Source organism: Setaria italica, chromosome VI (genome assembly GCF_000263155.2).
Source record: "Setaria italica strain Yugu1 chromosome VI, Setaria_italica_v2.0, whole genome shotgun sequence".
Classification (NCBI taxonomy): Eukaryota; Viridiplantae; Streptophyta; class Magnoliopsida; order Poales; family Poaceae; genus Setaria; species Setaria italica.
Window position 1 is genome coordinate 24,442,807 of NC_028455.1, and position 26,240 is coordinate 24,469,046.

Consider the following 26,240-nt stretch of genomic DNA (forward strand, 5'->3'; position numbering starts at 1 on the left):
CCTCACACAGGTGTACAAAAATAGACATATGAAGCACACCATTGGGGTTCAAGTGAACCAGCTGAAGCTTATAGTACTCGAGGATACCTCTGAAGAAATCGAATGAAGAAATCATTGGGATGCTTCTCGAACTGCCACACATTACCAAAAGCAGGCCTCCACTCGAGTACCTCCTTTGGCTGGAGAAGCTTGGCATCAACAAGCACCTGAACAGCCGCCTCCTTCATCATGGAATTCTGCCATGTGATCCCAGGTGGTGGCGGCACAGTCTGGTTCATCGGACCCACCTTCGGCGCCGGCAACACTAGCTCCTTCCCTTTCTTCAATTTGGATCTCAACTTACCCGCCGCCGGAGCTTGGCCTTGAGTCTTCTCGGGTTTCTTCCCCATTTTCTTGGTACGCATCAGACGATCTCGCCTGCAGCAAAGATACGAGGAGCTAATCTCTGATCACTCTCAAAGCAAACCAGCAATGGCGGCGGTGGCACTGGAAAATTGCGACGGCGCGAAGAGGAACAGGAAAAACGGGGAGAAGGGACAAAACAGATCTGCTACAATGAAACGCAACCCTAACCATAAGGGGTCCTCCCCGTTATATCTCATCCACCTCCGGATTCAAAGCGTCAGTTACGCAACGGTCAGGCATAAAATAGATATATTGCCATAACATCGAACAACTACTCATATTAAAAGGTTTGACTACTTCATCGACAACAAACGTCGCCTAAGTGCTCGGGGGCTGCGGATACCATACCCGATGGACAACGTTTTCTTTTTCAGACTACCAGAGAGAAATAGCCAGAAAGCATAATCTACCCTAAGCCTGACTCTTTGACTCAAACTAAGGCTCGGGGGCTACTCCATATGGAGTGCGATTGTCATCACACTACCATATAACCTCTTAGAACAGAAGCAACTCGAAGGAAAAAAGAGTACCTTCCAGCCATGCGACAGTACTCGAGTACTTTGGACACTACAACCACTACGACGAACTACTCGGATGGTGGCCTCAGTACTCAAAACTGTGACGCACAACTACAAAGTACTCGGGGGCTTGTCGGGCATGCATGCTAGGCCCACGAGTAGGCCCTGAACAGCCCACTAAGGGACGTACTCGGACATGACCAAGACAAAGGGGCTACGCGGCAAGAGGCATATCCCACTCAGAGTAGTTAGGAGTGCATATGGAAACTACTCGGACTACACCGAGTAGAACTCTGTAATCGTACCCGACTACGATTCAAACATGTAACCCTGCCCACCCCCCACCCTCCCCCCCGAGTATATAAGGGCGGGCAGGGACCCCCTCAAAGACAACAACTCCAGTGCATCTAAGATCAGTACAACCAACTCACAGGATGTAGGGTATTACGTGATCTAGCAGCCCGAATAAATCGTGTTCCTTGCGTCACCATCGACTCCTTGATTCTCGACGGCCCTTACCGCATGAAAGACCACCTAGGGTACCCCCTAGGCAGGTTGCCATTCTAAAACACCGACAAGCAGTGATAGTTTTATTGATTTATGGTTACTTTTAATCTTGTAACCGGTTTTATGCAAGATGGGTGGCTGTTGTGTGATTTCAATGAGTATATCTACAGCCCAAAGGCGATGTGGCCAACGGAGGAGCAAGTGCGGGAGTTCGAGAGTGGAAAGGCACCATTGCCATGTGTGTCCTCTCCTAGTTGTAGATGCAAGTATGGTATATTGGTAACGAAAGGTGTGGTGCCTTCTCAGCTTGGATATGGTTTGTTATGTGGCAATGCACATGGCGACTACTGGGTGAGTAACTACTCATGTCTTTTGTGTTTTTGAGGTTGGATCTTGTTTCAAATTTGTAAGAATATGAAAATCTTGTTGCAGGAGGGAAAAGCATGTGATTGGGAAGATTTTTCTGGTCGTTGTGATTTATTATTAAAGTTGGGTAATACATCGGACCCATGGAAGTCAAGAAAAAAATAGGAACTGATAGAAAAGATTATGAAGGAGTATGATGTGCCTATACCTGACGGCGACTTGCTTTCGAGAAAAATATACCAAGATATGGTTCAGGAGACTGGAGTGGAGCCTGAAAGACTTGATGCGAGGGAAACTAATATTAAGTATTGGAGGCAGAACAGAACCAAGTATCCACGACCTCTAACTGAAAATGAGAAGAGAGAAAATAGGAGGAAGTTGCAGGAGGAGAGGGAGTTGGAGAAACAAAGGTTGAGGGAGGAGAGAGATCGCTTAGGTTTTCTGGTTGATCCGAATGCGAAATACCCTAAGGGTTCATGGGAAGAATATTTGTAGCAGGTTAGGGCAAGGAAGAGAAGGATTGAAATGGAAGAGTTAGAAGAAAAAGCGAAAGAGGCACAAATGGAGGCGATGAAGGCACTTGTTGCCAATTTACTTGTTGATAAGGTTAATGTGCATGAGAAAGAGAAGGGAGTTGTTATTGCTGGGCATGATGGTGATGATGATGAGCTACTATGTGAAGGTGACTCCGACTAGATAAATGTGTTGATTGAGTTGGATCATGTTTCTCTTTAGTTGTCAGAACTATGTTCATTATGAGACAACTATGTTTATTGTGAGAACTACAATTATTTGTGAAAAACTATGTTCATTTGTGAGAGAACTATATTTATTGTGAGAATTATGATTATTTGTTGACAAAACATGTAATATGTTATTTGCAATGAGTGTGCATGCGTGGTCGCGGTCAATGTTTGCATTTTGATAGTATGTTACTTGAATATACTATTACAAGGGCTATTTCATTCCATACCACGAGGCATTCCTTATTTTCTTCCTTAATCAACGACCAAATTTGAAAATTTATAATTTAGACATAAGCAACTGATTTGTATAAATTGAAGTGAGGTATTTTTTGTTCACTAACGTCTCCTATAAACCCTTTTCCTAACAGCTTGTGAGGAGGTATTTACTCTTAGGTTAGTCTCCTATATACCCTCTTCCTATGCCTAATAGCTTGTGAGGTTAGTCTCCTATAAACTCTCCTATAAACCCTGCCTAGCAGCTTGTGGATGCAGTTGCTGCGCCAGACAGGGTGGCGCGGCAGGGCTATGCTGCCGCGCTAATTGCATATAACTTTCAGTAGGTTTTCGGCAGGCGGGGGGTCTGCCGTGCTAGGTCGGCTGGAGCGGCAGAAGTTACCTGTCGCACTAGGTCGGCTGGCACAGCAGAAGTTAGCTGCCGCACCAACTGCATAGAACTTTCAGTAGGTTTTCGGCGGGTGGGGGGTCTGCCGCGCCAGGCCGGCTGGCACGGCAGAAGTTAGCTGCCACGCCAACTGCATAAAACTTCCAGTAGGTTTTCGGCGGGTGAAGAGGGTTGCTGCGCCAGGCCGACTGGCGCGGCAGTCTTTGTCGCGCTAGCTAGCCTGGCGCGGTAGGAGTTAGCTGCCGCGCCAACTGCATATAACTTTCAGTAGGTTTTCGACGGGTGGAAGGGGGCTGCCGCGCCAAGTGCAATCCACTTTCAGTAGGTTTGTAGGGGAGGGAGCCGCCGCACCACTCCGACTAATGAAACTAAAATAAACTTTTTGTTGTGTTTTTTCTGACGTGGATGTAGATGATGTAATTGTTTGCTTCATGAAATTGTTCCCTCTCTCCCCTAGGTTGCGTGAGCCGACCAGTACCAACATTTACGAAAAAGGCCACGAAGCACAAGTATGTCACCAAGCAAACATAAACCATTATACGGACAAAAATGAAACTAAAATCCAGCTTAGTCTTTTACCCATGTGACAGTTCCAATAGTCTGAAACACACAGATAGCATGAATTGCAACATAGTCCTGCAGTATTGTACACTTAGTGCAACACACTTGAGACATGCAAATTTCATTATCGTGGTCGCTGCTGAACCGGAGGGCTTAAAGGATCTCTCGGGCGACGCTCCCTCCTTGGATGCGTGGGCAGCACATTGGCGTTGCCAACGTCGGTGTGGTCCTGGGAACAACGCCGGCGGGGCATCCAGGTACGAGGTGCAAGTTCCTACGAAAAAATTGAGAAGAAAGCATGAATGTGTATGACACTTTGGGAATTGGACTTAACAATCCAGAATATAATTTGGGGAAACTAGTGAATGTACCTGGCTAGACTCTCCCTGCGTCTGAGTCACAGGTGAAGCATCGATCATGCCGGACATCTCCAGTTCCTCACCATATGTAGGGTCTCCATCCTCCGACCGGTTACCTTCAGACTCCTTGCTTGCCTGAGGTGACGCGGGTGCCTTGCCTCGTGACCTCCTGCTAGGACCTGCAGCAGTGGATGGTGATGCAATCCTTGGGGAAGTCACCAATGGAGTCCGCCGTGATCTTGAAGAAGTACCCTAGCCATTGCCCCCGTGATGCACATCTGTGGACGACATGCAGTTCATCCTCATGGCCATTCGCCTGCAGCTTTTCTGAACCCTCTGCAACATGTAAGCAGCATACATTCACCACTATGATATTGAGAGGGTTACGAAGGTAGTACGGGCATCAGTGCAAACTAGGTTGTGCTTGTACCTCTACGAACTGACGAAGCACACCATCACCGGATCTGACCGCGCGCTCCATGACCACGTCTGCCTTGTTTGCAAGCCTTGCAAGCTGCTGTCCCTGTACGCATAGTTTTGATCCCATGATTTATCAACGTTATGATACTATGATTACATTCCTTCGGTATGGATTTGGAAAAACTGAAATCTTACCATGTCGTCATGGAGAGGTGCACGCTCAGGCTGTGTCCCATAGCGTGTCACCGTGTTGAACACGTCAGCTATGTCATCAGACAAGTCAGACGGTGCATCCTCAATGGGCACATTACTCCAAGATGGCTTCACTTTAGTTCTCGTGGAAGCATAGTACCATCGTATGTACTCATTGTTTGGTCCTGCTCACTAGTACGGCCCACCTTCTGGATTGTATCTTTGCATGTTCTCCCACTGGATGAGGTACTGGGCATGCTTCAACCTCCAATCATTCTCCTTGTACCTCTTCCTAAGGTCGATCCTGCATCACAAATTAGTGAATTTATTAGTATAACATGTTACATACGTGTATCGAAGAACCTCCAGTGGGTAATGATTCCTGCATACCTGTGTAGTTGTTGCAAAGTTGATAATTCCAAAGGAGGGCATGGTTGCATCCTCCCAAACTGCCGCATCACCCTATGCAGCATGTGGAACTCTACGACATAGTACAAGATCATTGGAGTCATGCACCTCCACAACTCTATCTCTGTAGCACATTGGTGAGAATACGATCTGGCTCAGCTGCTCACGGTCGTACGATTTCCATTCAACCTTCAAAAATTGGTACACAATAGTTATTTCATAGGTCATTATATTGAATATAACTTAAAAAATTGTGGTGAACAAATTAACTAGTGCTGCGTGACAACATCCAACTCGTTTGTGTAGGCCCTGTAGCGCCTATCCGGATTGCCATGAACGGGCTACACATGCTTCCACACATAATAGAATGTGGGATGAGCATCATTTCGATGCCATTGCTGGAATTTCAAGTAAATCCAATTGTTAGCATGGTACAGAAGTTTTGAGAACTGCAAAGTGGAAAAGGGAAGTCGCCGTTGTGACTTACATCGACACGAAGACGGCAAGGTCGACCCACGGGCATTCGCTCCCAAATCCAGATCTGCAGCATATAGGTGCACCCTCCAACATTTGAATCCCTCGCAGTGCGTCTGCAAGCCTCACATAGTTGCCTGTACAGCCAGGCGAGAACAGTTGAGCCCCAACTGTACAGGGCTATGTTGTCCCAATCCTGACCCAAAATTGGGAGAACCATCCAAGGCACCGTGTTCCCGGCTGCATCAGGAAGGAGGAATGTGCTGACAAAGTTCCATAGCCAAACACGAGCGTATCTTTGCACAACCTCGTCATTTGCTCCCTGAGGGCAAACGTTGAAGTGCTCCCTCAACCATGCAGAGCTCACACCGGAGGTCTTCTTGGAGTTGTCTCCGTCCTTTGGCTCTGGCAGCCTAATCCCAATGTACATTGCTACCATGTCACGCCAATTCTCATTCTGTATGATTCCCATCACTGGATGGCCCTCCAGTGGAAGATCGAGTATCATGGCGATGTCCTGCATGTGATGGTCATCTCTCCAAACGGGAGGTGGAAGGTGTGAGTCTCTGGATGCCACCTATCAACCATAGCGGTCAACAATGGTCTGTCCATTGGAGGGACACCCGCAACAACCTAAACCGCAACTCAGCAGGTACTGCGCGTAGCGCTCATCCCACCTAAATGGTGAGTGCACTCTCACCCTTAGTGGCTTCAAATCCTGCAAAACAACCAAATTATTGGATATAAGATTATTACTTACCAACAAGGAAATAGACATAGATGGAAAAGGTGGTTTCGAAAAAAAATGAAAATTGAATGCATTTGAGATGAAAACTAGAATCCAAACTACATAAGCTCATCAACAATAGGAATAAAGGGCTGCTAAAGTGCTAAGTAACACAAATATGATGTAAATGGCATTTTTAGTATGAAATTGTGCTGATTGTACACAAGAAACTGGAATGGTGTTTTTCATCACCATTTTCAAGTTCAAACTTAATGTCAGCTGAGAATTACACATAGTAATATTAAGGGACAGACTTAGCATCAATTTATAAAAATTTTATAACAACTAGTCATATTTTCAACATGCAAGTCAAAACGCATGTTAAGAACTATTGCGACAAATTAGCAAGCATTGATGAGAATAGTTCATACGAAAATCTTGCAATTCTCATCCTAAGGTACACATTCATCAGCATAAATTTTCACATTGGGGCATATTGAAATTGTACGGACTAGTAATGTGCATGCTTACATTGCCAATATGTTTTCTACTTTTCTTACAGATATTCAAGGAAACACAACAGGAGCCTCTGGGGATAACTTATTTATCAACCAACTAGTGGTTACTCCCGAACTTAAATTTTAACAGGTATAGTGTATTTTGTACTCAGATATCTCGTTCAAACTATTCTGAGGCTCCTTTCACAAGTAATGGTCATTTGAATAAAATTAATTGACCATTGATTTGTCACGTCCAAATAATGTTTAGTCGAAAAGAATCTATTATCTTTTATCATAAATGTAGAACTGATGTAGTACCTCGTACAGGTTGGCGAGGTGGTAGGCGCGGTGCTGCAAGTTGTACATGGCCTCAAGAAGTGGGTACGCTGGGGCCACCATCCTAAAAAACAGCAAACAACATTCGTTAGTAAAAAGGTTCATTGTATGATAAGTACAGTAACAATGAAAATCTACTATCAATAAATGATATAATGATAACCATGCAAAATACGAGCAATGCGCCTACCCACATGTTGGAAGAACGCGGCCTATTACTGTTCGCCCTAGATTTTGTGGCCGTAGAATTTCTATTGCGGCATGTGCAATTCTTAATTATCTTGTGGCACTTCAAGCAACGATTTTCCAACTTGTCCACATCAAAATCACTAGTGCCATAATCTGCAGAAAGCCTCCCTTGCAACACATCCATGTCACCTCTCAAACGCTTCTTCAGCCTCCTTCCTACTTTATTTCTCATCAAATTGTGGTTGGGCACGTACCCTACCCCTTCATATGTCGGCCATTGTGATGGATCAAGGTAAGGTTGAAAGCTAGATTCCCATATTCTGACGGTGTGCTCCCTAAAGTACAACGGTGACATGTACAAGGGACTTTCATAGTTAAGACTTCTTGCCTTGCAAGCTATAATGAAGTGTGAACATGGAAGGTGCAACAATTGAGGAACGTTGCAGGTGCACGAAACTTTGTTCAGATCCACTCTATAGTGTCGGCCTCCATGGCTCTCACCCCCAACGTTAGTAGTAGCGCAACTTCTTATAGAATACACCATCCATTCTGGCCCGTACGGTTCTGCTAAGTGGTGCCCGGATCTAAGCTCAACCTGTGATAAAAATTTATCTTCACAATCCTATGGCCTTCATCCAACATTGCACATGCCTTTTTCCATCGGTCCACAAAGTAGGTGTTGCATTTTTCGAATGAGTATTCAATAATTCCAGAGACGGGCCTACTTCGGATGCCTTTGAAAACAACATTTAGCGATTTCGAGTAGTTCGTGGTCATAATACCCCAACGCATCCCTCCCTCATCGAAAGCCTGCGCCCATTTATCCTTATCCTCCATTTCACCCTTCAACCATTCTTTTGCGTCATCGTTCAAGTCCTTGACTAGATCTTCTAACTTCTCACTAAATTCTATCTCCGTATGTACCTTGCATAAAGTCTTCAATTTTCCAATCACGCGGTCATTCTTCTGCCGACGCGACATGTTGGCAGCAAAGTGCCTCGTGCACCACCTATGCACAAGCGGTGGAAAACCATCCATGTGGTCGTTCGCACAATTTAGGAGCCCATGGTGCCTATCCTATTGTTGACGCTGGATTTTGACACGTGTTTAGATCGGCGTCAAAGAAAAAGAAGGCGGCTAATGCGGCAGGAGAGGAGCTACAGTTGGGAATCGGTCGATTGGGGTCACAGTGTTTCGGCCGATTGGTTGAAGAAGTTAATGAAGGCTAGCCGATTGGGAGCCAGAACGGCTTGGCCGATTTGGGTTGAAAGTGGGCCAGGGTGATGATTAGCCAGGAGATGAAGATTGGCCTGAAAGAGGATAATAACCAACTCTGATGCGGGTTGCGTCCGATTGTAAATATTTGTTATCTTTAAATTAGAGATAGATCCTAGTCGGGTAGGAAATCAGTTGTCACAGGGTATAAATAGCTGCCTCGTGAGGATTGTAAACAACAACACATTAATCAATACAACGAATCTACTTTTTCCTCGTACTTTACTTTCAAGTTGGCAATTTCGCTAAAACCTTTTCTTTTCACGAGTTCGTACGAGTTGGCAGGGCTGCATCGACACGATCTCTAGTCAATTTGTAAGTTCCGCTTATCAAGTAATATCTAAGCTTTAACTTCGGGCGCATCGTTGTTGTTTCGTTTAGATTTATTCACAAGTTATCGATATTAACTAGAATTATAGGTTTCATCTATTGTTTTAGTTTTATCACTAGTTATCCAAGTTGAGATATGAACTGTCAGCTTTTTGTTATTATTTTTATTTATCACATAGCCGATTAGATCTGTTTCAAGTGTTGCTTTGTAGCGTTGTCTAGATTGCTCTAGTAATTTCTTTACAATTGCTACATGGTCATCGACTGCCCTATAGCCGGTCACTTACATAGTAAATCGGCCGATTCGCTGATACACTTTTCAAGACAAATTGGAACTTTAGCTGATCGAAACCTCTGGAAATTTAATACTTTTCTTTCCTTGTCAATCAACAGGTTCGATTGACTGGCACGCCGCGCGAAACACACCAGGGCAATAACCCGAACAGGAGTTAAGCAGATTCTCCCGGGTCGTGTGTTCGACGCTGAGAGTCATCCGCCGATTTTTAGCGTCAACACCTATATCATACACAGTTGCTGTGAAGGTCCAAGTACATGTCGCCAAACCAGTTTCATAAACCATGAGCAACTCTCATTGTTCTCACTCTCGGCGAAGGCAAAAGCAAGAGGCACAAGCTACTGTTCTGGATCTACACCAACTGCTATTAGTAGTGTACCCTTATACTTTTCAGTCAAGAATGTACCGTCCACAAGTATCATAGGATGACAGTGTTGAAATGCCTTACTACATTGAGGGAAGCACCAAAATACCCTTTGGAGCACGTGCTTCAAAACTCCATTGTCAGGATGCATCATGCCACATGAGTCAATGAACCATTTAACCCGGGATTATAGTAGACCATAGCTGTGAGTACCCTAGGAACCATGCCATACGACACCTTCCAGTCCCCCCAAAGTAGGGCAACGGTGTGTTGCTTCACCCGCCAAGCCTTTGAATACTTGACATGGTATCCACTAAAGGCGAAGATGGACTCCACGAGGGATGGTATCAATGTCTCACTGTCTTTACGGATAATGCCTAGGATATGCCGCCCAAGGTACTTTGCTGTGCACTGGACGTGCACTCGCTTCGGCTGTGAAGGACGACAAGTATGCGGTTGCACAACATTTGAAATCCTCCATTGTTTGGTGCTTGATATTAGCTGAGACCATACACGCCAATGGCATCCTTGCTTGCACATTACATTGTACCTTAAGTTCTTGTTGGAGTGAACTACGCTAAAAGGTCTATGTAACCTCACTGCGTAGTCAGTCAAGAAAAACTTCAGCTCCTCAAGACTTTTGAACTTCATTCCCTTCTTAATTACTGGACTCTCACTAAAGGGTATCCCTTCGGAATTCACCATACTAGATTAACATATGGCTTTGTGGACCATACTGATGTCCTTATCATTAGGAACGGATGGCAGTTCGGCATCACGTTCTTTCAACAACCGCAACTCGTTCTGGGTGTAAGAAAAATATTCGTCCATACGGCCAATGCCTTCTACATCATGCACGGTTGCGGTATCGAACTGCGGTCCATCCTCTTCATATCCTAACTCCTCATCCTCATTTTCATGCCCACCACTCTGAGATGGTGACTCCTCCTCTGCCTCGACACCTACTACCCCATCTTCCTCGAATTCACTATCTTCGGAACCCATAGACACATCATCATCATCTATATTTGTTTCATCCCTCTCAAAAGTATCATTGGGAAAATCATCATTGGCAATGGCCAAGTCAAAAGCAGATTTTGTTTCACCTAACACGTGTTGCAAAATTTCTAACTCCTGGGTACCATTACGATTCACTACCGCCACTTCATCCCTCAAGACAACATTTGGGCCAGGCATACGAACAATTTCAACTATAACCTCCAAGCATGCAACATTTTCTTCGTGAACTACATCCTTATAGTTCTTCCAATTTGAATCGGATGCCAAGTTCATGAGAACATAATGAGCTCTAACTTTCCCATAATCAAAACGACCTCTCAAAGTCATCTCATCCACTTTACATCCATACTTTCTCATTGCATGGTCAACTAAATCAGTAAAATTTGAAGGACCCTCAAAGAATTCAACTGACTCATTCATATTCTCTAACTTCCCATTTTGTTTCACAATACCACCATCAAAAAATCGAACTAAACGATCCATCTACAAAATACAAACATTTCACCATGTCATGTACACTACACATTGCACATATTCGACATATCAATTGGACACATTCCACATATTGGACATATTGCAAACAAAAAATACACATGTCATGTACACTACACAATTGGATGAATATATATCTAAATCGAAGCATTCAACAAGTTCTACACGTTAATATCGCGGGCAGAGACTCTATTGTGTTTGAACTACACATCATCTAACACATAACAACATTGCATTTCATTCAAAATTGAAATCATCAACCTAACCCTAGGTCACCTAAACATCCTCCGATCTACCAAATGCAATGGTAAAACATGGGAAAAAGTAGAGGGATACCTTCCACACAATGTAGGGATCAATTTCCACAACTTTCCCCAAGCCAAATCACCGGAGATTTGGGGGATTTGGGGTGGGGTGGCGGCCGACGGCGTGGAGGAGCTCGGGCGCGGGTGTTCTAGAGGAGGAGGAAGAGAGGAGGGAGGGAGGAAGGAGCCGACGTGCGTGTGTAGGAGGGGCGCTACCGCGCCAGGCGGGTTGGCGCAGCAACCGCCTGCCCACGTCAGTGCCTACCTAGCCTACCGCCACGCCATGCCAGCGTGGCAGGGATCCGCTGCGCCAGTGCATGTGGCGCGGCAGAAGTCTGCCGTGCCAGGCGGTCTGGCACGGGTAAAAGGGTTATCCGCCACAAATAATCTTCCGCTGAGGTTATTTTTATAAGTATATTTAAAAATAGGTTAAAAATAAAAAAATTCTAATCTCACCATCTGAAAAGCTAGCTTGAGAAGTCAGTTTTCAAAAAGCTAATTTTTAGATGCAAAAGTCAAAATCAGCTTTTAAAAAAACTGGAGCTCAAACAAACATAGCCTTAGTTATAATAACCTTATACCTTATGCTGCAATCGGAAGAAATTGGAACACATTGATTTCTCTCGTTCATGTCCTTCGCTTCAGGGCCTGTCCCTCGGTGTGGTCAGTACTCCATACTGTCGGGCAGCAAAGCTTACACTTGTTCACTTATTATGACGGTTCACCAGGGCCTCTTTCCTCCTCCCTTTTCTGCTCACTCGTAGGGGTCCAGACCCCACAAAGGGGGAGGGAGTCGACTGAACATCTTAGCCATTGGCGGGAATTTCACCCGCATCCGATCCCCAATTCTTGTTCACCCCGGATGATTGTGTTGGGTAAATTGTGACCTCGTACGATCGAATCGGGTGAGCAACAGCTGCTTCGTCACAGTACTGACTTATGGGCTAACAGGTCACACTTTGGCCAAGTATCCTACAAAGAGACTCCCGAGAGCCAAAAGTATTAAAGGAATGGCCATAGGAATGGGCGCATCATGACATCGTAATCTGTCTCACCCGAATGAATTAGTTGGTACTAGAAATGTTAGAAATAGTAAACGAAAGGAGTAATAAGAAGTGAAAAGGACAGAGACACTTCCCAACCAGAAAGCAAAGTTCCCAATTACAGAAGATTGCCTTGCACTCTCCCAAGTCCCAACACAGTAACACTAAAATAAAACACAAAAACTTTCCTGTATTACATTTACTCCAGAACGAGGATTCAAAATTAAAACACAAAATCGTCAGAACCCGTTACACTGTTCAAAAGGCTCTCGAGCCGTTATCAATTGTGTCTCCTCTAAGGAGCTGCTACGCCTTCACTAACAAACTAAGACAGACTACTCGTCGTCCTCGCAAATTCTACTCCTAATCTTGCATTGCCGCTATACCCTCCTTCCTCCCAACTCAAGCGTTCTTTGCCTCGAACCTTCTTCTGAGGTCATCGAGGACCGATGGCGAGTTCTGGATGAGCCAGCCGAAATCCTCCGTGGAGAAGGCGTTCTTGAAGTTGTCCCCCACGGTGAGGAAGTCGATGCACAGGCTCTTCAGCTCCGGGCACCTGTACGTGTCGGCGTACCACAGCGTCTTGGAGACGGTCTCCACGGACAGGCCGTCCCAGAGCCTCCTCGCGCACAGGAGCTTGAGCCTGTCGAGCTTGTACCAGTCGGAGGCGGCGAGGATGTCCCGGACGAGCTCAATGGTCACTGGGCACCCGCACTCGTTGCCCCTCGGGAGCCTGTCGCAATACACGTAGAGGAGCACGGCGCAGAACGTGGAGGCACCGAACTCGTGCCGGGGGCGGGCCACCGGCACGGCGGCGCCGGCGCCGTCGGTGGTCGGCGGCTCCACCTCGGCGCCGTCAAGCTCTGCCGTGAGGACGGCGGACCGGGCGGCGAGGACCTTGCGGACGACGTCGAACGTCCGGCCGCCGACGGCGAACGCCGCGTCCGGGTCGCCGAACTTCCGCCGGGCCTCGAGGAGGCCGGCGGCGTCGGCGGCGTAGGTGGACGGCGGGGCCGGGATCGGGTTGTGGCGCAGCACGGCGAGGCCGCACACGACGGTGGCGTGGCCACCGACGGCGCAGTGCTGCTGGAGGTCCGTGGCGCTGACAACCCGCGGCCACGGGAACCGATGGGAGCCCTCCGGCGGGTACTCGAACACGCTGCTCGCGTGGTAGTTCTTGCACGGCGGCGCGACAACGACGCCGGCGGCTGTGGCCTCGGCGTCGGCCCTGCACAGCACGATGGCCTCGAAGAGCACCTTGGCGTTGCGCGCGTTGGTGTGGTTGACGAGGTGGATTGAGAGGTGGCCGCCGGCCTCCCCCGGCGCGCCGCGGGGGTAGCAATGCACCATCCACACGTGGTCGTCGAAGGCGATCTCCTTGGAGACCGCGGCGGCCCCAGCGGCGACGGGGAGGGCAATGCTGATCTCGACGAACTTGCCCACCGAGTCCTGCATGATGATCGACTTGCTGAGCTGAAGATGATGTTCAACGAGAAGCTCGCAGCTGCAATGTTGTCTTGTTCGTTCAGACAAGAACACGATGTTGTCGGCTGGGACGGACAAAGAGCGGCAACATTTATTATCCGGACGATTTGATCGTAACGGTATAAAGCTCAAAGACAACTTAAACTAGTACTTCAGCTATTCCATGTTTAGCTCTCCCATCATTGCAAAAAGTAGTGACATCGGTCGCAACAACGATGCGTAGTCCGGTCCGTTTCATCTCCGAGTGGCCGTGCGCCGGCCGACGGGCAGGACACCGGACCCGATAGGATGCCAACCTCCGGAGTCCGGACTGCCCAACACGGCTATCTATACATGGAATAGCTGAAATTGTTGGGTCCGTATTAAGCTGCTGAAATTGTTGGATCCAGATTAAGCTTGGATGGCAAGGACTCCAGAAGGTTCCGGTAGCCGACTTTTGTAGCCAAGTTTGCACAACAGAAATTCCAACAATAAGGGAATACCAAAGTTGGAGCAGAAGAAAACCATATGACCAGGGATAGTTCTTAACAAGCTGCATATTTTTCATATCCAATGACTGTCAGAAGTTAGCAGTGCAATGCCTCTCTAAAAAAGGGTCAGCGAAAACCTGGTTTGGTATATGCAGGAATAGCACATTGACACAATGGACGCCTTGCCTCTTGCCCTCTACCTATGAGCCACTCGCAGCTCCGATAAGGGTCTACGCCTTCACACATTCACGGATGAATTGCTCGACAGCCGAAACGTTACCGGTCGAACCGGCACCTTCTGCAACCGTAACCTTGTTCTGGCACTGGCTGAAGTTGAATGCCTCTCCAGGGACCCCAAGCTGGACTTCATCGGTGATGTCAGCTGATGATATGGCATTCCTTGATTCACGGAGCTTGTTTCTACAACATGGTATAAACCGCAGGTCATTAGAAACCTTGTGTATCTGATATTTCTCATCAGTTAGTCCATGGCACATGGTTCTCGCACATTCCCTTATAGGTGGGTCAGAAAAGGGGAAAACTATACCCCCATCCCAAGACCCCAACCCAAATAAACTATAATTATTTTTGCAGCATAATACCACATAAAAGCTATCGGATGCATTCCAGATGAAGCATATAATCACAGCATTTTTTGCCATCCCAAGTTGAGCATTCTAATAATGTAAGATAATTGGTGAGAGCAGTCCTTACATTTCTTTTTCCAACTGCTTCTTGATGAATTCCTTTGAGTGGGCTGTAACTTTATCTGTCTTGTTGCAGAATATAAGCAGAGGAACCTTTTTCTTCACTACAATTGCCTTTGTCAGAATGTCATACAGGTACCTGTGACAAGATGATAGTATTGTGACACAATCTTACAATATTATTAAAAAATGATCAAACAAAGTAATTCTGCAATGTTGGGATATGAAGGATCCTAGTCACTACATTAAGTAATTGGTCGAATAGAGTAATCCCTAAAATGTGAAGGTCCTAATCACAATGCTAATTCCAATTCTGAATGGGAAGGTAAAAGTAGATGAAATAGACATCAAAGATATTCCCTCCGTTCCAAATTGTAGGTCGTTTTGGCTTTTCTAGGTGCATAGATATTATTATGCATCTAGATATAGTGTATGTCTAGATGCATAATAATATCGATGAACCTAGAAAAGCCAAAACGACCTACAATTTGGAACGGAGGGAATATTTGCTAAGAAGTAAAACAGAAGGTACGAAAAATACTCTGCAGCAGCTTGCATGCTAGACAAGAAATCTTGAGCATCAACAACAAAAACAACCCCAGCAGCTTTAGGTAGGACTTCATCAAGCTTGGGTTTGAGCCTTGCATGACCAGGAACATCAACAATATGCACAGGTTTTACTTTGCCTTTCTGCAGAAAAGGGCAACATGAAGGTTTAGCGAAATTATTGTGGTTGGGAAATACGTTCCTTGATAAGAAACGAAGCTACTCATTTTATTTTTATCTCAATATGTCGAAAAAAATTAATCTAAAGTTTCCTTACCCTTTCTTGCTCCGAATGCAGCACAAACGTATCATTGTTTTCTTCCATTGAAGTCACAGTTCCTTGATGCGATGATCCATCCCGAAGCTGACAGGCAGAGACACAGAATTAGCAGAGAAACAAAAGATAGCATAAGATAACCCACCTACTTGTTATATTGGTATTGAACTATTGCTACAAATGCCAAATGATCTAATGGACGAAAGGTACAAAAAATCCGGATTTTTTACGGCCAATGTAGTATTTCTAGAATCAGATATGAGCACGGTAAGTCAAATCAAACCCACTTCCCTTTATAGAAAAACAAAATAAAACCAAATAAGAGATCAGAACTGATGTTCAACTAGAATGCTCATTTCACACCCTAAATATAATCCACAAAATGAGGTTCATACAATATTATTTTGCCAACAGGATACTACAACCTTCTTCCCTTGTAAAACCTTATACCTTACAGACAAGAGGAAAGGCTGTTACCTGGTAGAAAAGAGTAGTTTTGCCACCTCCATTAAGCCCGGATAGCACTATAGTGTTTGGTTTTGATGATTTTAGACAAGATGCTGCATAAAAAGAAAGGCAGACAAAGCAATTGCTTATCATTTATACCACTCTAATGTAATTAATTGTATGTTAAAGCAGAGATATAACAAGCAACACAGAGGAAATAGATATTATGTTTAGCAGGACATGGCACTTCATGTATATTAGATCAAAGGTATCTCTGAATTTAACACAAAAAGGAAAAGCAAACACACTCTTCGTTTCATAACACCAAACATATCATCATCAGATATTCAGATACTTCATGTTCTAGAACTTCAAAATACTAAATCATCTGAGAGCTGTAAGAATTACCAAGAACACTAAAAAATGTTAATGAAGGCATGAGCCTAATCACTGGTTATTCAATCATAGAACTTTATAAGTAACCTGTTGGTGACTTGTGGCACAATGAGGTAATAAAACCTCAGAGTATATTCTGAATTAAGTAAAAGCCGAGAATTTTCCACTCTCTGCTTCTAAGCAGAACTGTAATTTACAAAGTAATAAATGTTCACAAACTCCACAGATAGGCTAATTTATACGACTATAAATGACATTGTTTCTCCCCTCTTTAAAAAGGCAACTGTAGCTTGCTCTCCTAGTTGCTTAATTTACAGAGTATAGCCTTTCTCTACTGTCCAGATCAGCTCCCATATGATCCAGGGCATGGAGTCAGTCACATTGTACCCATATTGAACCAGACAGCACACTAGAGTTAAATATGCAAGCCCCAGTCCAAAACAAGCTTATTCTCCAGTGGTGAATCAACGACAAATAAAAAAAAACTTAACCAATAACAGATCTGACGCATTTAGGCGAGAATGCCACTCCAGGGACCCAAAGCAGTCCCCTGCCGCAAAACTAAATATACACTTAAGAAGAACTCAAAGGTTTGGTACAGCACCTGCGATAAGCACCAGGATTGTGATCGCAACCACCGCGGCCGCGACGTAGATCTGCTCCGGGGGCTGCTGACGGATCCAGCTCTCGGCTTGGCCTGCCCACGACTCCGCTTGGCGAATCCACTCGTCCATGGCTCCTTGAACCCTAGAGCGCCCGAAAAATTAGGGAGAGGAAGCTGCGTGCCAAATCTGCCAGCAAGCTAGGTCTGTTAACCTCGCACACGAAGAAATCGATCCAAACGCCAGGCGCACGGATCCGCGCTCCGCGGCAGTGCAAGGAGAAGAGGGTAGCGGGGGAAGAAGGGGAGGAGGAGGGGAGGAGGAGGAGGGCGACGCAGCCACTTACACGAGAATAATTCCGGCGGAATGATCTCCCGTGCCTCGCCGACGGCGAGGAGCGCGGCGAGTTGCGGCAGTGGCAGATTAGGAAAGGAGCACAGGAGGAGGCGAGGCGGAGCAGGATACGAGACCTGAGTGCGTGCGGCGTGTATATTCTATATTTCCTGTTTAGCCCATGTATCGATGACACAAGAACTATTTCATTAAGGGCAAAATTGTCTTTTGCGTCTTCTGTTCTGGTTTTTCGAAAGGGAGTGTTTGGGAGACCGCTCCCAGTCACATCGGATGTTTGGACATTAGGATAAATCGCGAGATGAATCTATTAAGCCTAATTAATTCATGATTTGACAATGTGGTGCTACAATAACTATTCGCTAATGATGGATTAATTAGGCTTCATAGATTCATCTCGCGATTTAGCCTAGGGATTCCTCTATTAGTTTTGTAATTAGCTCATGTTTAGTTCTCCTAATTACCATCCGAACATCCGATGTGACAGGGTTAAAGTTTAGCTTCTGGTATCCAAACAAAGTCTTAGCCGGTGGTTTTTTTTGGTATTCTCTTTGTTTAGGTGGTCTTTTAGTTGTTCTCATCGTTTCCATTAATCCGTCATGTTTAGGCTTCCCAGCAGAAAAATATTTCCTGATTCGCTATATATAGGATAGTTTTCTTGTATACGAGTGTCATACGTAGTCCACCAGAAGGTTTGGATAGTCCTAAATATAGGGCTGGATACCGAGATGCATGTGGCATGAAGATCATGGCGCAAGACGGCATAATCTACGTGGAAAGACAGGAACTAGTTAAGGATTAGGAAAGTACTCATTGTAATAAGAGTAGAACTCTTCTAGTCGTATCCGATTAGTATTCTTGTAACCAACCGACATGTAACCCTGCCCCAGGCAATATAAGGTGAGTTAGGGACCCCTCCAAAGCAATTCCATCTAACCAACACATAGGACGTAGGGTATTATGCAATCTAATGGTCTGAACTCGTCTAAATTGTGTGTTTGTATTTATCTTCGAGTTCCTGATCTCGACGAGCCCCACTAACCAAAACACTACCTCGGGCACCCCCTCGTTAGGTTGCCGGATCTAAACACCGACAGCTGGCGCGCTAGGTAGGGGCTCTCACCGAGAATCCACTAGCGAACTCGATGGAACAAGTCATCAATAAGCCAATCGTCATGTTTGAAGCAGGCGCGACGTTCATCGGCTCTTAGGTTTGCATCGCAGATGGCGCTGAAAATTTCCACCGCCACATTGCGTCGACCTCGGAGAAGAAGCAGCCAATCATGAAGCTCTAGCGCCAAGCTTTGAGGATCTCGTGGAGAATTTCGGCGAATTTTCAATTTTTGACCTAGGTAGAGGCTTGGGGACGAGTTTGAGTACAACTTGACTTCTTCCACCAGACGGATTGACCCGCACAAGCTGGCACATAAACCATCATACGAATCGAATTACAATCCGCAACGCGGCCACTGTTTATCAAGTGGTTCTGTCCAGATCACAATTCGATACGGATGCAATCGAGGACCTCAACTACTACTCGGATCCGGATGAGGAGCCTCCCTTATCAGGATCACAGCAGGGCCTGATAATCATATCAACTCCCCAAGACAGATTCGTCTACTGGCTCAACATGAAGCCACCTGCTCTTGCCAAAAACGACGATTCACACCTCATCGCCTACCTCGACACTCTCCCATACCAAGAGTGAGCTCCTCTGTCACCCATCTACGAGTAAGGCGGCACCACGGAGATCATCACTTCAAGCTCGGGTAGCTATTCCCCAGAAAGAGAACTCTTCGCTCTCATTACTAGATAAGAGGACGAAGAAGAATAGCAACAGGACAGAAACCCACAACATGAGCGTCACCTAGATGATGTCTCGCAAGATGAACTCACCGCCAACGTTGTCGGAGAAGAGAGTGAAGCTCAAAGAACTCGACGACGAGCAAGGAACACGTAAGAACAGAGCGCTGTCGCCGCCTTGCAGCAAACCTAACAATCATGAACCTGGATAATGCCTTTGAAGCAATCCAAATGCGTCACCATCGAAATGCCCTCGCCACCATCGTGTCTATTGATCTCATCACCCGCGTGATGCCGCAGAACAAGTACATTAGACAGTTGGCTGAGTTGGCAGAACACGCGTATGAACAACTCGATCAGCAGAATCCAATACAATAAGTCCAACGCACCGCATCCCAGCGAAGACATGGCAGCAGCCATAGAGGTCCTCCATCCAGACCAAGTCAATTAGGAGGCGCCAGATCAAGCCAAGCTGGAGCTGAAGGTACTCAAGCAGGACCCTCGGGAGGGCGTGGCCACCGTGGGGCTAACCCAGAACCTGAACCATAGAAGACTTCCGCAACAAAATCAACACCAGCCGCGACGCCCATACCATCATCGATGGACGGCGCCGCAACCGCGGGTAAGAAGCCAAACACCTAGGAGAGGATACTGACGGCTTCCCCGCATTCTCAAGACGTGTGAGAAGGACAACTCTACCTGAAAAATTCAAACCTCCGGGTATCATGAAGTACGATGGCAAGCAGGACCCAGCCCAATGGCTCTGGTGCTACTCACTATTAGTACAAGCAGCTGGGGGAAACGACGACACCAAAGTCATTTACTTCCCCATCTACATGGAGGCGGCGCCACTCACGTGGCTCAAATCGTTGGACAAGAACTCCATCAAATCATGGAAGGACCTCAAGGTAGCGTTCACCAATAACTACACAGGGGCAATACAACGTCCTGGCAACAGGATCGACTTGTCCCAAGTCAAGCAACAAGAAGGCGAGACCCTACGGAGCTACTTATGTCGCTTTTTCGACAAGAAGGCCGCAATCATGGATATCACGGAAAGTGACATCATTGACTGCTTCCAGAATGGTCTTTACGACTATCGGATGTTCCAGGACTTCAGCAGAAGATGCCCCACTGATGTCAAATCCCTTAAGATCATGGTACAGACGTGGACTGATGAAGAAGACAGGGAGATTGAAAGGTTCGAGTCCAATCGCAATAAGGGCTAGCACAACAACAATCAGAACAATGGCCAACGCAATGATAAGAACCGCAATGATCGCCCCAACAATGACAACCGAAATAACTACTCAGGAAGTCACAACCGCAAGCGCAAGCCAAACAACACTGCCACGGCAATCTCACAGTCGTCCAAGAAAGGTGGCAGCAAAAAATCAAGACAGGCCCTCGTTCAACAAGCTCCTGAAGAAACGCAGTGGACATGGGATCCTTACCACAAGCACTTTGCGATAGATTGCTTCAACCTACGTAGAGTTATGAAGGACCTCCCAGAGCCATCTGGCACCAAAGACAAGGGCAACACCAAGGAAGACAAAGACGATGGTGTTAATGGCAAGTTCCAAAACCTGTCCAACACCATCAACATCATCTTTGGCAGAAGCCCGGGTACTGCTACTAAGCGGTCCCAGAAGCTAACTCTTCGAGAGATAATGTCCATTAAACCTGTGACACCAACGTTCCTCAAATGGGCCGAGGTGCCAATTACCTTCTCTAGGAAGGACCAATGGACTAGTTTCTCAGACACAAGACGGTATCCCCTTGTCCTAGACCTGGTTGTCACTAGCTCCAAACTCACTTAAGTTCTCATCGACAACGGCAGTGGCCTCAACGTCTTGTTGACCAAGACACTGAAGAAAATGGGTCTCGACGTCACTGATATGCTCACCCCAACGAACTCTCCATTCTATGGGATCGTCCCGGGTAACACGGCTGTACCCCTCAGACATGTGGTTTTGCCAGTTACCTTTGGGACTAAAGAACACTACCGGATAGAATACATCCGGTTCGAGGTAGCGGACTTCGAAACATCATACCACACCATCCTTGGAAGACTAGCATTGGCCAAAGTCATGGCCATCTCGCACTACGTGTACTTAGTACTCAACATGCCGAGACCCAAGGGAGTACTCTCCCTGCGTGGAGACTTGAAGAGGTTGTCTGATTGCGACACAGAAGCCGTTGAGCTAGCAGCAACTACCCAAGTACCACACTCGATAATGCAAGTCTTCGCCGCATCCAAGAAGTTGTCCCCGTCAAAGCTTGAACTCCTAGAAAAGAAGTTGGGGGCAACCAAGATCAAGCCGGCAAGTGAAGTAGACGCCAAAGCTATTGACCTTGAGACCGGTGATAGCTCCAAGACAACCCTAATCGGCATAGGGCTGGATCCTAAATAGGAAAGCACGCTCGTCAGCTTCCTCCGAGCCAACCAAGACATCTTCACGTGAAAACCAGCGGACATGCTGAGGGTGCCTAGGGAGTTTATTGAGCACTCGCTAAACATAAATTCAAAAGTTACACCAAAAAGACAACGCCTATGACGATTCGCCCAAGATAGAAGGGAAGCCATCAAGAAAGAGCTAGCTAAACTACTTGCGACGGGCTTCATAAAAGAAGTCTATCATCCAGAGTGGCTCGCCAATCCCATCCCGGTGCGAAAGAAAAACAAAAATGAGTGGAGGATGTGTGTCGACTACACAGACCTCAACAAGCACTATCCAAAGGATCCCTCCTCTGTTTCCTCGATTGCTACTTGGGGTACTACAGATAGCTCTCAAAGAGGAAGACCAGATCAAGACTGTGTTCATCACCCCATATGGAGCTTTTTGCTACACAACAATGTCTTTCAGGCTGAAAAAAGCCGGCGCGACATATCAACGGGCCATCCAGGGTGCTTCAAGAAGTAGCTACACCGCAACATGGAGGCGTACGTGGATGACATGGTCGTAAAGACTAGAAATCCTGACGACCTAATTCGGATCTAGAAGAAACTTTCACAAGTCTGCGAGAATTCCAGTGGAAGCTTAACCCGACAAAGTGCGTCTTCGGCATGCCTTCCGGAAAACTACTCGAGTTCATCATTAGTCACCGAGGTATTGAAGATAACCCCGAGAAGTTTTCCACCATCACTGATATGCATGCCGCATCAGGCATCAAGGACGTTCAGAAGCTGACTGGATGCATGGCGGCCCTCAACAGATTCATCTCAAGGCTTGGAGAACGGAGCCTACCCCTTTTCAAACTACTCAAGCGGTAAGATAAGTTTCAGTGGACCGAGGAGGCAGATCAAGCCCTACAACAATTAAAGGACTTCCTATCAAAGCCACCAGTCCGCACGGCACCAAACCCCAACGAAGACTTGCTAATGTGCATCGCCGCGACTACCAATGTTGTCAGCACGATGATCGTGGTTGAAAGACTAGAACCAGGCCATGTATACAAAGTACAGAGGCCCATTTACTTCGTCAGCGAGGTGTTGTTAGATTCAAAGGCCAGATACCCACCGGTCCAGAAATTGCTATACGCAATACTGCTCACATCGCGAAAGCTACGACACTACTTTTAGGAGCACAACATCTCCGTCGTCACAGATTTCCCTCTTGGAGAAATTCTCCACAATCGGGATGCAATAGGAAGAATATCCAAATCGGTGGTAGAACTAGGAGCATCGCCCCTGGAATTCAAGTTGAGTACTTCAATCAAGTCCCAGGCCCTAGTCGATTTCATGGCAGAATGGCGGGAGAATCAACTACCAATGCCAGCTGAGCGTCCAGAGTATTGGGTCATATATTTCAACGGATCACTCAAGCTCGAGCACGCCGGTGCAGGAGTACTCTTGATATCTCCCAAAGGCAAACAACTCAAATACGTCCTGCAAATCTTCTGGGAAGTATCCAACAACGAAGCTGAATATGAAGCGCTTCTGCATGGGCTCCGTCTGGCAGTCTTGCTAGGAATCAAGCGATTGTTGGTCTACGGTGACTCACTGGTGGTGATCAATCAAGTCAACGATGAGTGGGATCGCCACAAGAAGAACTTGGATGCATATTTCCTAGAGGTTCGCAAGCTAGAGAACAAATTCTTTGGTCTGGAGTTCCACCATTGCCGTGGACGTCCTATCCAAGCTTGGATCTACTCGTTCTCAAGTTCCAGCAGGGGTTTTTGTCCATGAGCTACACAAACCATCCATAACGGAGCCGGCACCATCAACAACCACTGATCGAGGTTCTACCGCACCAGATCGGGAGGTTATGATGATCGAAGTAGATTGGAGGGTTCCCTTCATTGGCTACATCAAAGAGCACAAGCTACCGTCAGACAAGACAGAGGTAGAGCAAGTCTTACGGTGTAGGAAGAACTATGTGAAAGAGATATTGAGGCAAGGAAAGATTAGATTAATTATATAGGAGCACAGGTTACAACCATATATAGGCCTGGGAGACCAGGCGCAGGGAGGCGACTAGGGTTCCAGGGCTGGCGGCGCCCATAAGCGGGCTGCCAGCCGGCCCATACACATAACAGGGCCCATGGGCCCATAGATAATTACAATCTAACACCCCCTCCCCCACAGTCGGAACGTCAGCGCAGCGAACATTAAGACTAGACCAGAACTCAGTGAACACCGAAGATGGCAGTCCTTTGGTGAATATGTCGGCGAACTGCGAGGTTGTCAGGACATGAAGAACTTTGACATCGCCACGGGACACGCGCTTCCGAACAAAATGAAGATCAATCTCCACATGCTTGGTGCGCTGATGATGAACTGGATTGGAGGTCATGTAAATTGAGCTAATGTTGTCACAATAGACCAGAGTGGCACGGGATAGCGGGGCACCCAACTCGAACAAGAGCTGGCGAAGCCATGTAGCCTCAATAACGGAGTTGGCGACAACACGGTACTCGGCCTCAACATTGGAGCGAGAAACAGTGTGGTGGTGTTTGGAGGACCAGGATACCAGATTATCACCAAGGAAGACTGCGTAGCCAGAGGTGGAGCGTTAGGTGTCTGGACAGCCTGCCCAGTCGGCATCGGAGTAGACCACAAGCTCGGAGGACGACGATGGCCGAATCTGAAGACCCAGAGTAGCAGTGCCATGAAGGTAGCGTAGGATGTGCTTGAGAGCGACCAAGTGATGTTCCAAGGGATCATGCATATACAAATAGATCTCCTGAACGGCATAAGCGATATCTGGTCTAGTGAAAGTCAAGTACTGCAGCGCACCAGCATCAGCAGAGAGCTTGGCACAGGTGTCGACTGGTGTGGCACAGGTCTTGCAATCAGACATATTGGCGCGCTTCAGAATGATAAGAGTATACTGTTGCTGCGACAAGAACAGGCCGCGGGCGGTGTGCCGAACATGAACTCCCAGGAAGTGATGAAGATTACCCAAACCTGACATAGAAAACTCTCGCTGCAAGGCTGCAATAGTGCGCTGAAGAAGACTGGGAGTAGATATAGTGAGGACAATATCATCAACATAGAGCAGGAGATAGACGACGTCGGCGTCACGGTGATAGATGAACAGCGAAGTATCCGACTTGGCCTCATGAAATCCAAGTGACAACAAGTAGGAAGCAAACCTACTGTTCCAAGTGCGCGGAGCCTGCTTCAGGCCATAGAGGGACTTGTTGAGCCTGCAAACAACACCTGGACGAGCTGGATCCTCAAAACCAGAGGGTTGAGTGCAATACAAAGTTTCAGACAAAGTCCCATGCAGGAAAGCATTCTTGACATCCAAGTGATGAATTGGCCATTGTCGTGAGAGATCCAGAGATAGCACCATGCGAATTATGGCTAGCTTCACAACCGGGCTGAAAGTCTCGTCGTAGTCAATGCCAGGACGCTGTGTGAAACCCTGAAGTACCCAACGTGCCTTGTACCTTTCCAGTGAACCATCCGCATGGAATTTGTGTTTGAACACCCATTTACCTGTGACAACGTTAGCTCTGGGAGGACGAGGCACCAAGTCTCAGGTGTGATTCTGAAGCAAAGCATCGTGCTCCTCCTGCATAGCTGACCGCCAATGAGGATCAGCGAGAGCGCTCCACTCCGAAAGGAGGTGGGCACCGGCGACAACGCGGCAGTGTGAAGCAGAGCCGGGAAGCGATGACCGAGCTTGGATCGAGTCTACATAGGGTGCTGATTTATCACTGGAGGGCACGGGACAACACCCTTGGGCAGAGGGGCGGGCGGGTCGATGGGAGGAGGCGTTGAAGCAATCGACGGCCCATGCATCGACGGCCCACGGGTGCCAGACGCGGTCGGGGTCGGGGTGCTAGGCGCGGTTGGGGCGGCGTCCAACTCCCCCCACGCGTCGACGGCCCATGGGCACCTGGTGCGATTGGGGTTGGGGTGCTAAGCGCGGTCAAGGTCGGGGCGGTCGGGGTGGCGTCCAGCTCCCCCCCACGCATCGACGGCCCATGAGCACCAGGCGTGGTCGGGGTCGGGGCGGTCGGGGCCTGGAGTTCAGTTGTGGGAGAGGGCGCGGGCGTCGTCAAGGGTGCTGTCACGATGGTTGGTGGTGTGGAGGGGGCGCCAGCGTGGCGCCAAAGGCCAGCACAGGGCGGAGGACTGGCACATGGGCCCGCGTAGGCAGCACCCAGGGAGCAGCAGGGGCCGGTGCGGCAGCGCCAGGGGCCGGCGATGCGCCTGACGAGGAGGTGGCCGCATGTGATAATGCGGCG

General features: G+C 47.2%; 2 protein-coding genes across 3 annotated transcripts; both read right to left on the minus strand.

Annotated features, from left to right (window-relative positions):
* Positions 1-14,447: 14,447 nt before the first annotated feature.
* Positions 14,448-17,874, minus strand: LOC101776397 (signal recognition particle receptor subunit beta). 2 transcript variants are annotated; one of them, XM_004973312.3, is made up of 7 exons: positions 17,731-17,874; positions 17,387-17,529; positions 16,417-16,499; positions 15,940-16,026; positions 15,658-15,806; positions 15,124-15,255; positions 14,448-14,829 (listed from the first exon to the last, which is right to left on the minus strand). In XM_004973312.3, exons 2-7 carry the CDS (start codon positions 17,514-17,516, stop codon positions 14,640-14,642), a joined length of 771 nt encoding a protein of 256 aa, XP_004973369.1. In that variant the 5' UTR covers positions 17,517-17,529; positions 17,731-17,874; the 3' UTR covers positions 14,448-14,639. The 2 variants fall into 2 exon arrangements, with proteins under 2 accessions (XP_004973369.1, XP_004973368.1); XM_004973311.3 differs by having other exon boundaries at positions 17,387-17,573.
* Positions 17,875-24,553: 6,679 nt separating this feature from the next.
* Positions 24,554-25,339, minus strand: LOC106804392 (uncharacterized mitochondrial protein AtMg00810-like). The gene has a single exon (XM_014805366.1). It carries the CDS (start codon positions 25,337-25,339, stop codon positions 24,554-24,556), a length of 786 nt encoding a protein of 261 aa, XP_014660852.1.
* Between the last annotated feature and the right edge of the window lie 901 nt (positions 25,340-26,240).

Excerpts from the sequence above, each read along its gene's own strand:
- LOC101776397 (XM_004973312.3), bottom strand. The coding sequence starts at position 17,516 with ATGGACGAGTGGATTCGCCAAGCGGAGTCGTGGGCAGGCCAAGCCGAG. Across the intron at positions 16,500-17,386 it reads AATCCTGGTGCTTATCGCAG|CATCTTGTCTAAAATCATCA; the intron begins GTGCTGTACCAA and ends CTTTTTATGCAG. Across the intron at positions 16,027-16,416 it reads AAACTACTCTTTTCTACCAG|CTTCGGGATGGATCATCGCA; the intron begins GTAACAGCCTTT and ends TCTGCCTGTCAG.
- LOC106804392 (XM_014805366.1), bottom strand. The coding sequence starts at position 25,339 with ATGGTGCTATCTCTGGATCTCTCACGACAATGGCCAATTCATCACTTG.